The sequence below is a fragment of the Silurus meridionalis genome, chromosome 8, assembly GCF_014805685.1.
Source record: "Silurus meridionalis isolate SWU-2019-XX chromosome 8, ASM1480568v1, whole genome shotgun sequence".
NCBI classification, from domain to species: Eukaryota; Metazoa; Chordata; class Actinopteri; order Siluriformes; family Siluridae; genus Silurus; species Silurus meridionalis.
In genome coordinates, this window is record NC_060891.1 from 28,921,469 (window position 1) to 28,934,378 (window position 12,910).

The following is a 12,910-nucleotide window of genomic DNA, read 5'->3' on the forward strand; positions in this document are numbered from 1 at the left end:
AAAATGATGCATCACGTTCGTACAAATACTTGGGTTTTATGTTTGGATTTGTATGTAGCTGTGTGTGTGTGTGAGAGTGTGTGTGTGTGTGAGAGTGTGTTTGAGGTGTGTGTGTGAGAGTGTGTTTGAGGTGTGTGTGTGTGTATTTGGGGTTTGTGTGTGTGTGTGTCTGTGTGTGTGTGTGTGTATTTGAGGTTTGTGTGTGTCTGTGTGTCTGTGTGTGAGCGTGTTTGGTGTGTGTGTGTATTTGAGATTTGTGTTTGTGTTGTTGATTATATTCATCCAGTAAACATAATAGTTACACACCTACACACATACTTCAGGTCAGCATCTGGCATTTCTGTGGTATTTTCTGACCGAAACACACACACACACACACACACACACACACACACACACACACACACACACACACACAGCAAACCAAGCAATTACTAGATGCTGTATGACATTTTCTGGTAACTGCTGCTGCAAAAAAGTCACAAATGCTAAGTGCTTCACTGAGCAGCTGTGTGTATGTGTGTGTGTGTGTGTGTGTGTGTGTGTGTGTGTATACGCATTACTTATCTTCTTGTTTGCAATCTGGCATTTAGAGCTTCTGTGTGTGATTGACAGCTGAGCAATCACACACACGCACACACACACACACACACACACACACACACAGTAAAGTTAAGCTGTTGCTATAGAAACAAAACTCATCAGTGTGATTTAATCTGCAGTACTGTCAGAGCTGCTAAATGCTGTAGGAGTGTGTGAGTGTGTTTAAGTGTGAGTAGGTGTGTGTGAGTGTGTAAAGGTGTATCCAGGTTTGTGTGAGGGTGTGCAGATGTATAAGTGTGTGTAGATGTGTGTAGATGTATTCAGATGAGTGTGTGTAGGTGTGTGAGTGTGTGTCCATGTGTGTGTGTGTGTGCGAGTTTGTAGCTGCGTGTGTACAGGTGTGTGTAGGTGTGTGTGAGTGTGTGTTTGTGCAGATGTAACTGAATCCTGGACTTAACCAGAAGTCCTAAGTCAGTCCGTGTCTGCGGCTTACAGGAAGGAATGTGGCACAACTAGTGGCACCTCCCCTGAACATCTACAGCTCCACTGTGGACAGACTCAGTAGCAACATATTCCTGGCGGTGCACATCACAGAAGATCTCACCTGGACCACCAACACTGCAGCACTCTCCAAGAAATCCCAGCAGTGTCTCCACATTCTGTTCCGACTGAAAAGGACAATCCTCCAACCATCCTGACTGAAAGTGTGCTGACCAGCTGCAACATTGCCTGGGATGGAACTGCCCCACTGCAGCCCACAAGACTCTACAGCTGAATATGTTCTTCTCATAATGCTGCAGCAAAGCCAGCAATATTGTGAAGGAGACCACACCCCTCCCACAGCCTCCTTCTCCTGGAGCATTCCAGATACTAGAGATACCTGAGCATCCGCTCTGCTCTCCCAGTGTGCTCAACAGCTTCTTACCCCAGGCTGTGACAGCCCCACTCCCCTCTTCCACCCCGTTCCACCCCTGTTCCACCCTCTATCACCCTGTTCCACCCCGTTCCACCCCATTCCACCCCTGTTCCACCCTATTCCACCCTGTTCCACCCCGTTCCACCCCTGTTCCACCCTCTTCTACCCCGGTCCACCCTCTTCCACCCCGTTCCACCTTGTTCCACCCCTGTTTCACCCTCTTCCTCCGTTCCACCCCTGTTCCACCCTCTTCCACCCCATTCCACCCCTGTTTCACCCTCTTCCACTCCGTTCCACCCCTGTTCCACCCTCTTCCACCCCGTTCCACCCCTGTTCCACCCTCTTCCACCCCGTTCCACCTTGTTCCACCCCTGTTTCACCCTCTTCCACTCCGTTCCACCCCTGTTCCACCCTCTTCCACCCCGTTCCACCCCTGTTCCACCCCGTTCCACCCCTGTTCCACCCTCTTCCACCCCGTTCCACCCTGTTCCACCCCGTTCCACCCCTGTTCCACCCTCTTCCGCCCCGTTGTATATTTATAAGCAGGGTCGTTCTGTTTATTTTAAACTCTATATATTTAAGACATGGTTTCTGTGGGTTTAAAAAAAATCTTATATATTTAATAAAAATAATATAAATATAAATAATATAAATACATTTTAAGCCTTAAAAAGTTTTAAACTCATTTTTTTATTTTACATACAGACTGAAATAACATAAATGTCAGACATATTAGACTCTAGAAAACTCTAGAAATGTAGAGAAACCCCCTGAGGGCATAAGTATGTACACCCTTTCATAACGAGGATCTTACTGTCCTCAGAGTCACCAGGCACCTTTAGAATGAGGCCTGTAGGTAAATCGCACACACCTGCCATCAATTACAGTGGTGTGTGTGAGAATGTGCAGGTGCATACAAGATTGTGTTTTTATGTGTGTATGTGTGAACTTATGTTTGTATAGGTGTGTTTATTTATTTGTATGTGCACATGTGTTAAAATGTGTGTGTTTGTGGGTGTGTTTATCTGTATGTAGGTGCGTTTATGTGTTTTTGTGTGTGTTTGTGTCCAGGTGCATATGTGTTTGTGTGTGTGTGTGTGTGTGTGTGTGTGTGTGTGTGTGAATAAAGACACAGCAGTCTGTTAGCTCTAAACAGGATTATATCCCAAACTTTATTTCCTGTGTAGAGGTTGTACCAGGGGCGAATCACAGTTAGTGGACTTCCTTCTTATTAATCTGAGTGCAAACATAAAGATCAGCAACAAACATCAGCATTTATCATTTCTTCTTCATCATCATCATCATCATCATCATCATCATCACAGTAAAAGAAATAGTCAGAGCTTCATTTAGAACCAGAGAGAGAGAGATAGAGAGAAATAGAGAGTTGGAGAGAAGAATGAGAGAAATGAGCGACACCTGGTGTACCAGCGTTTGTGTGTTTAAATACAGAACAGTTTATAACGAGTTTAATCTTCAGTAACAACTCAAAAACACACAACTCGGTACTTTCATTATCATCCAGTCACAATCCAGAGTTTCAGCCAATCAGTAAAACGCTCATAACGCCCCACGTGGGTCAGGTATTCAGCATTAATACTCAGCATCAATTCCATAATCATAATTATTAACCAACACACTTCTGAGCGTGAGTCAGACATGAAATAAACTTGTGTTGTTTAAATATCTTCCTTTTCTACATTTTCCCCCTCATTCCAGAAACATGCTGCATGTTGTACATGACACACGACTCATCACTCGCTAATCCCTAACTTCACCTGTATGCTAGCTGCTAGCACGCGATTATCATCCCTCGCGATGCACTACCTGTCAACATCACTGTTGCTAGGCAACTCGCAAATTAAAAATGCGAGTGCTTTGTATTATTACATCAGAATCTGTTAGATTATTCAAATAATGTGGAAAATTGTGATAAAAAAATTCAGTTAGAAATGACCAGCGACATGAACAGGAGCATTTAATATTAAACAAAAGTCATGCTGCAGAATAAAGCTGACAAAATACAGACAAATCAATTCATATTAAAGGGCTGATGTTCGAGTAAAAGGCAACATGGAGATATAAACAATGCAAACGCGAGCTAGCTAATAACCGAGGCTGACTAGCTAGTTAACAATGACAGAGGAGATGTAACTGAAGCAATTTCTGCCTCGTCAGCTAGAGAGTTTGATGCGGTTCGCCTTTTTTTATTAGCTAGCATGCTAAGTTTTGGTTTGTCAGCAAGCAAAATTGTCACAATTTGCCTTTTTTAGTAGCTAGCATGCTGTTTTGGGTCGTTAGCTAGCAAGATTTGGGCTTGTTAAATAGCTGTGGTGATAAGTCTGGGATTGTTAGCTAGCTAGCTTGCGTTGAATTAAATGGCTAGTCACAAAGATGACGTGATTTATTGCTAAAGCAGGCCGTTGTAGCAGATCGTCTTGAAAACATACAATACAAAAATGATATTAGTGTTTGATAAGCGGTCGATTAAAGCCAGTTTATTATCGCCAACTTTTTTGTTTGCTGTCGTAAAATGTGACCAAATTGTGGGTCATGTGACAACAGTGGTGATGATAACGCAAGGCGTCGATGAGAAAGAGACATGAAGAGAGAGAGAGAGAGAGAGAGAGAGAGAGAATCACACATGGAAACAAGATTACCAAAGATATTATTAAACCCCTGAAAAAACGAGTCCATCTGAGCAGTGGAGAGGGGGAGGGGGGAAAAGATGACAACACACACACACACACACACACACACACACACACACACACACACACTGCTCAGTGAAGGAAATAAGACGTACATCTAAAAGGCAATATTTGTCATTCTTCTTGAGTTGACTAAAGGGTTTAAAATAAATATGATAGCGGCGAGGCACTGACTCGCCTCCATTACACTGTACACTATAAACACACACACACACACACACACACACACACACACACACACACACACACACACAAAAACTCGTAATGACAGAGTAACATTTAATCTACAATAATCTATCCTCAAACAATAATTATAAAACCACAGGAACAAGCAAGAAGAGATGCTGTTCTGCTTCCTCTTCTTCTATTATTATATTTATATTATTATGATTATTATTATGATTAATATTATTTATATAAGCATAAATATCCATGCATTCCCCGGTCATCCTCCTCACGTCCTGTCTGGAACGACAGATACTGCCTTTTTCTCTTGTTTCTGTTCATCGTTTGTGTGCAAGATAAAAAACTTAAATAAAATGGAATTATCTACATGAACATGTTCCAGAAAAATCCCTCATTTTTCATCCACGACATTAATGAGTGTGTTACTGAGAACTATATACAGACAGGGTTAGCATTCATGCACAGTGTCAACAACTAGCACGTTAACATTCCAAATATGAAACGTTCAGGTTCAGGGGTGGGAGGAGTCTAGAGAAGGGGGTGGAGCACTTCAGGAAAAAGGGGAGGGGTGTGGGCGTTGAAATGCAAAGACCGCCCACAATCAGTGTGGAGAACAATTAGAGACCCAGAAATGTCACAACATCAGAATCCGGTCCTGAAAAACTCCAGCAGGGTGTAAAAGTGTCAGTGGACTTGCATCAACTTTTAGCTATTTATAATGTTTCACCTTATTATTATTATTATTATTATTATTAGTAGTAGTAGTAGTAGAAGCATTTTTTTATTTTTTTATTTTTTTTTTTTAGAATTTGAGTTTTTTAAATTACATCTATTCCACTCAAATCTCACTAATGATTAGGATAAATCACTTGTTTTCCAACGCAGCATTTAAATTATTTTTATTATCAATAATGTGAAAATTCTATTTTAATTGATTAGAAAACTGGAAAAAGGATTTATTTTAATCAGCAAAAATGTGTAATTGGGATAATAAAAGTAATGAAATAAAATCACACGAATGAACATAAAGATAATAGCACTAATAATTACATCCAATAAAAATGAATCTATGTTAAACTAATTAGATTTCTTAGAAAATCAACTGAAAAATAATCGTAAAAAAAAAAAATATAATTTAACCTGACAACAAAAACTTTTTAAATTTTCAGATTTCTTTTTTGAGAAAGTGTCATCAATTTCGCAGTTTTAAAAACAATCACGATGTGTTGGAGTCAATATTGTGGTAAAAAAAATTTTTACTTGAAAAAGAAAAAAGATGCTACCTAGCTAATATCCGGTGCGAATGAAATGAAATCGGAGATACATAAATGACAACACATGAAAGTACAGTATGTAGCTATGCTAGAGCTAACCTAGCAAAATGTGCTAACATCCTGCAACGCTCAAAAATAATAAAAGGTAAAGTTAAAGCGGATCGTTTAACTATAAGAATATTTAGTGTTCGATTTTGATTGAAGATGCTAACTAGCGCATTCAAACCATTTGATTTTAAAGTTATTTAGCATCATCAGATAGCGGCTAACACTGGATTTACTAGTTTTTGCTAGTGCACTCGTGTTCATAAACCTGACACGGCTGTGTTTCAGGAGCGGGTGTTAGTAACACGCTGCAGACAGACGCATCTGACTGACCAAAACTACACACACACACACACACACACACACACACACACACACACACAGGTGCTGACACATTTTTAGAGACATGCCGCGATTAGCAGGAGGTCACGTCCACAGGAAGTCCGTTGCGGCAGAGTATGGCTGTAATTCACACACATCCACCGTCCTCTTCTTCATCTTCATCTTCATCACCTTCTCACTTTTTATTTCTTTCTTTTTATTGTTTTTCAAGAAATATCAAGGGTCCAAGTCTTTTTAAATTTTGTGTTTAGTTGTGTGTTTTGTGTGTTTATGTTTTATCTTTGTGTATATGTGTGTTTTTTTTTGTATTGCAAAACCGTCCATGTCGTTCGTCTCCATAAAGATATAACAGGGAACAGTTTATATTCCTGTATAAAAAAAATGAAATAAAATTTTAACTGAAAATAAAAGAAGAGCTTTAGCACACACACACACACACACACACACACACACACACACACACACACACACCTGCGCTCACTCTCTAATAATTTGCACTTAATGTTAGACTTTTGTATATAATTTGTATAAATTTTCGTATGAAAGTTTCCAAGGCCTATTATTATTTTGAACTTTTTCATATGCGTTAATTTGTTACTTTTGGTAAAAAAAATCCAGCTTTGCATCAAAAAGAAAACCGTCTGTTTCGCTTAGAAGTGTAGAAACTTTTTGCTTTACATTTTTTCCCCTTTGGCTAATTTATTTTCCCTTTAATCAAATCTACACTAGCATTAGCATTCATCCCAAATCTAAATGTATTGAGCCTTAACCGCTAGCGTGACTCGACTCGACTCGACTACACTCTATTCTACTCTACTCAAGGGTTAATGTGAAAATCTGGACTCTAAAAGGACAAAAGAAAATCTGTGTTTATTTTTAATCAGAAAGCTTTTCCTCCTTTAAATAAAGTTAGAATGCTAGCTACGTTCAGTGTCGTATCCAATGCTAATCTACAAATTTAAATCGAGCGTCTTTGTCTAAAACCATGCTAATCTTCTAAAGTAGTTAACCTTAATTAGCTATAATCTCAGCAGGACTGGAGGGAGTGCACGCCCTCGTAAACTCCACTGTGTGTGTTTGTGTGTGAGATAGAGTTTAGCTAGCGATGATGTGTACGTCTTTAGCATAGTTACGCTTGCTTTTGAAATGTGTGAGACTGTAGCTGTGTGTACTGCATGGGAACTGTGTGAGTGTGTGTGTGTTGTGTTATCAGTGTAAACTCAGGCAGAAAAGACACACTAATAAAACGCTAATCTAACAAGGTATATCAGTCTGTAAAATTCAGTAAAATCTAATTAAATGTTTAAATAACGTTTATAAAACAACTCTGAAAATCTCCTAGATGAAGATTATGAAACATGGGGACTGGACACGGCCGAGTCGTCTGGATCCGGGCAGAAACACACCGAACACAGAACAGAAGCTAGCTGATAGTGATACAGGAAAGAATCCTATTTAAGGACTCGTGCACACAGTTACACGTACGACTGTCATGAGAGTTTTACAAACACTGACGGATAAAAAAATAACTCAAAACTACGGAAATATAGCAGTTTGACTTCAGCAGCAACTGAACGAAAGGAAAGACTCAGGGTGTGACAGCCTCAATTCAGAGTCTCAATTTCATGACTAAAAAACGAATTACTCACGAATGAAAAGTGTCTCATGACCCATCTATTTCAGAAAGATGGACTCATTCATGAACAAATTTGACTCAGGGCTTGTTGAAAAAGCTCAATGGTTTCACTACTCTTTTCTCTTAATGCGAATAGCGTGTCGTCTGTTTTCTGATGAGTTTTAGATCCAGCAATCTTTTGACTGATTGGTTTCTTACAGCAGTTAGTGAATATTTGTAGGCTATAATGTGTGTTCAGGTAAATAAAGTTTTGCTAGCTTTGTTGTTAGCAATAACACCACATGCGCTTACCATGCTAACTTTAAACGTTAAATCCTGTTCCAGTAGGCGAGACATTTTTGTAAAATGCGAATTTTTAACAGCTAAAAGATGCTCTCTAAATCCCAACCTGTATGAAGAAAAATCGACATAATATATCACGGCTAATATCGTTCTTTATCAACAGTTTAGAGGGATTTTGCTGCAGAAAATGGCTTTGAAAGGACCATAAAGGCCACAAAAGGACCGGAATAGTGCACGTGTACGCTTTATAATAAAAATACAGCCTTCGGAAATTAACCCAGAATTCCGTTCTCTTAAATCCAGCATTTCGTGGAACCTGGGCTATTGTACAAAGTAAAGTGTTTTAGTACTAGCATATCCTCAAGGTTGTCAAGTGTTTCATATTATTTTTATACATTATTCTCCACTAAAATCACACCCTCGGACTTTCTGACCCCCACCCGAGCCAATGGGGAGCCTAGACTGACCTTCAAGCATCCAATCAGATTCAGTCTTTCAGCCTGAGGCATTGAAAGAGGAGCGAGAAGTAGCAGAAAGGAAATGAATACTCAAAATCAAGATTTCACAGCAAATTAAAGCTCTTTTCTGTTCAGTCATTTCTCTGTTCTGTTGATCATTTTAAGAATCACAAAAAAAAAAAAAGAACTAAAGCCTATTAGCAGAGGTTATCGAAGTTCCTCATTCCTTTATCTACGTCAGCTGTCTATTCTCAACTAAAACGGGAAAAGAAGGAAATAATCAACGTCCTGTCTCATGTTAATTTCTTCTTATTACTATCTGTCCTTACACATAACCTTTGTGTGTGTGTGTGTGTGTGTGTGTGTGTGTGTGTGTGTGTGTGTGTGTGTGAGAGAGAGAGTGGACATATCTTCATGGACATTGGGGTGCTGTGTGTGTGTGTGTGTGTGTGTGTGTGTGTGTGTGTGTGTGTGTGTGTGTGTGAGGGAGATCCTCTGGGTATGTGTAAGTGTGTGTTTAGAAGCCCTTGATGTGGCAGTAAGCCTCGAGTGAGGAGAACAGGATGTAGAGCAGCCACAGGCTGATAAAGAGCATGGTTGTGAGCACTTTGGCAGTCCTCGGGCCTCCCAGCTCGCCTCCAATGTCGGGTCGGCGGCGGTACATTAGTGTAGCCACACAAATGAAGGCGAAGATGGTGAAGAGTGTGACCGAGAAGGCCAGGTTTCCCGGCTCCACACGGAATTCACGCCCCTGAGATTGGTGGAAAATGGCGGCAATGGACCACGCCACACCGATGCCCAGGAACACGTTCACCGCGTTGCTGCCTGTCACATTCCCGATAGATGCGTCAGCATACTGGTCCTGGATCGCAGCCACTTTACTCGCGAAGGTGTCTGGAGGAAGAATCAAAAGTGTATAGGATGCAGGAATTGTGAATGCTGCCCTCTAGTGGCCAAACACTACAGTGACAACCACAGATTTAGATCATCCTTTATAATAAACTGTTGCAGTGTCAGCAAATGGACAAAAGAATATAGCAAACATTTTCAATAAAGTAAGTTTAAAAAAATAAGTTTTACTACTGCTTGATTATAAAGATGGAATATTACATAATGTGTTGCACCTTAGATTAAGTAAACAAAGTTTTATGAAACAAGGTCAATCAAATGTATTATATTGAGTTAAAATAATATATTCAGGTAAATAAAGCATTTTATTTATATTTAAAATAAAGTGCATTATAAATCACAACGAGCTAAATAAATTTTCAGTTACAGTTAGGTACATAAAGTGTAATAAAGTTACACTGAGGTAAATAAACTATATTATAGATACAGTGAGTTAAATAAACTGTATTAAAGTTACAGTGAGGTAAATAAAGTGTATTACAGTTACATTTTACTGTAAGGTAAATAAAAAATATTATAATTACATTGAGCTAAATAAAGAGTATTTTAGTTACAGTAAAGTAATTAAAGTGTATTAAAGTTCTAGTGAGGTAAATAAAGAGTATTATAGTTACAGTGAGGTAAATAAAGAGTATTATAGTTACAGTGAGGTAAATAAAGAGTATTATAGTTACAGTGAGGTAAATAAAGAGTATTATAGTTACAGTGAGGTAAATAAAGAGTATAATAATAACAGTGAGGTAAATAAAGAGTATTATAGTTACAGTGAGTTACATACTGTATTATAATCACAGTAAGTTAAACAAAGTGTAGTATCGTTAGAGTGAGGTTAAAAAAAAGTGTATTATAGTTAGTGGTGAACTAAAAAAAGTGTCTTACAGTTAAAGTAAGGTAAGTAAAGTGTATTAAAGTTACACTGAGGTAAATTAAGTGTATTATGGTTACAGTAAGGTAAATAGAGTTTATAATACTTACAGTGAGGTAAATAAAGTGTATTATTGTTACAGTGAGGTAAATAAAGTGTATTATAGTAAAGTGAGGTAAATAAAGTGTACTATAGATACTAAGGTAAATAAAGTGTATTATAGTTACAGTGAGTAAAATAGAGTGTATTATATTTACTAAGTTAAATAAAATGTATTACAGTAACAGTGAGTTACATAGTGTATTATAGTCACAGTAAGTTAAATAAAGTGTATTATAGTTACAGTTAGGTAAATAAAGTGTATTATAGTTACAGTAAGTTAAATAAAGTGTATTATAGTTACAGTGAGGTAAATAAAGTGTATTATAGTGACAGTGAGGTAAATAAAGTGTATTATAGATACTAAGGTAAATAACGTGTATTATAGTTACAGTGAGTAAAATAGAGTGTATTATATTTACTAAGGTAGATAAATTGTATTTATAGTTACAGTGAGGTAAATAAAGTGTATTATAGTTATTTAGGTAAATAAAGTGTATTATAGTTACAATGAGGCAAATAAAGTGTATTATAGTTACAGTAAGGTAGATAAAATATATTATAGTTACACTAAGTTAAATAAAGTGTATTACAGTAACAGTGAGTTACATAGTGTATTATAGTCACAGTGAGGTAAATAAAGTGTGTTATAGTTATTTAGGTAAATAAAGTGTATTATAGTTACAGTGAGGTAAATAAAGCGGATTATAATTATTTAGGTAAATAAAGTGGATTATAGTTACAGCGAGGCAAATAAAGTGTATTATTCTTACAGTGAGGTAGATAAAATATATTATAGTTACACTAAGTTAAATAAAGTGTATTACAGTAACAGTGAGTTACATAGTGTATTATAGTCACAGTAAGTTAAATAAAGTGTATTATAGTTACAGTGAGGTAAATAACGTGTATTATTTTAACCAAGGTAAATAAAGTGTATTATAGTTACAGTGAGGTAGACAAAATATATTATAGTTACACAAAGTTAAATGAAGTGTATTATAGTTACAGTAAGGTAAATAAAGTGTATTATAGTTACAGTGAGGTAAATGCAGTGTATTATAGTTATAGTAAATTAATTAAAGTGTATTATAGTTACGTTTAGGTAAAAAAGTGTATTATAGTTAGTGGTAAACTAAATAAAGTGTATTAAAAATTACACTGAGGTAAATACAGTGTATTATAGTTACAGTGAGGTAAATAGAATGAATGATAGTTACAGTGAGGTAAATAGAATGTATTATAGTTACAGTGAGGCAAATAGTGTATTATAGTTACTAAGGTAAATTAAGTGTATTATAGTTACAGTGAGGTAAATTAAGTGTATTATATTTACTGAGGTAAATAAGGTGTATTATAGTTACTAGGGTAAATAATGTGTATTATAGTTACAGTGAAGTAAATAGTGTATTATAGTTATAGTGAGGTAGATAAAGTGTATTATAGTTACAGTTAGGTAAACAGTGTATTATATTACAGTGAGGTAAATAGAGTGTATTATAGTTACAGTGAGGTAAATAGTGCATTATAGTTACAGTGAGGTAAATAGAGTGTATTATAGTTTTAGTGAGGTAAATAGAGTGTATTAGAGTTTTAGTGAGGTAAATATAGTGTATAATAGTTATAGTGAGGTAAATAGAGTGTATTATAGTTATAGTTAGGTAAATAGAGTGTATTATAGTTACAGTAAGGTAAATAGAGTGTATTATAGTTATAGTGAGGTAAATACAGTGTATTATAGTTACAGTGAGGTAAATAGAGTGTATTATAGTTACAGTGAGGTAAATAGAGTGTATTATAGTTATAGTGAGGTAAATAGAGTGTATTATAGTTACAGTGAGGTAAATAGAGTGTATTATAGTTACAATAAGGTAAATAAAGTGCATTATGAACGCTACTATGATTATATTATTTCCAGAGAGGACAGAAGTACCACAAGCACACAGAATTAAGCAGGCAATAAAATCTGCCATCTCTGATTCACAACACCAGCATTTCCAATCTGTTGCTTTCTTTATTTCTAATTTCTCATCACTGTCTCCATGGCATTACCATGGTGATCCTGGGCCGAGTCTCGACCAGACGGTCCGCTATCTCTGCTAACGGTAATGTGGGCGTTGTGGCAACGAACGCCGCGTCCCACGATCTCCTGCGGGAGATCCGTCAGCGTTCACAGATCTCAGACTTCCAACCACTTCAAAACAATTACAGATCTGAAATTGCCAAATCTCACAATTATACACCTACACTGCATTTTAACTATTGTTACTGTGAGTAAGGGTTAAAAATGAATGCTTGAATTTAATAGTTTTACTATTACAGAGCATGCGGTGTGAAAAAGTTATATAGAGGATGTTTTCGGATTTTAAAATAAACCAATCTAAAAATAAAATATCTACAATGTAAATAAGAAGCCAGATGATGTTGGGAGTCCTCGGTTTGAGTCTTTCATTTTGTACTGCAGCTTCAATGGTAATGGGGCTAAAATAAGTGGAAGCTAAGCCTCCATTTTAGCTTGCGAAGTGTATTTCATGACATGTCAAGGACTCAATTAGGAATGTAGCTGAGGATGTACAGACAATTTAATTCCAAATACACAATTCTATCCAGGTTTTTCCATGTTGATAGGCTTACACGTTTTTGG

The 12,910-nt window shown here is 37.0% G+C and overlaps 1 protein-coding gene across 3 annotated transcripts in view; it reads right to left on the reverse strand.

Annotated features, from left to right (window-relative positions):
- Positions 1–2,601: 2,601 nt before the first annotated feature.
- Positions 2,602–12,910, reverse strand: part of slc8a1b (solute carrier family 8 member 1b) — a 64,958-nt gene continuing 54,649 nt past the window's right edge. For all 3 annotated transcript variants that reach the window (XM_046855240.1, XM_046855238.1, XM_046855239.1), the window contains exon 7: positions 2,602–9,287. In XM_046855240.1, coding sequence (XP_046711196.1) covers positions 8,911–9,287 — 377 coding nt within the window. In that variant the 3' untranslated portion in view covers positions 2,602–8,910. The remainder of the gene's footprint in view (positions 9,288–12,910) is intronic.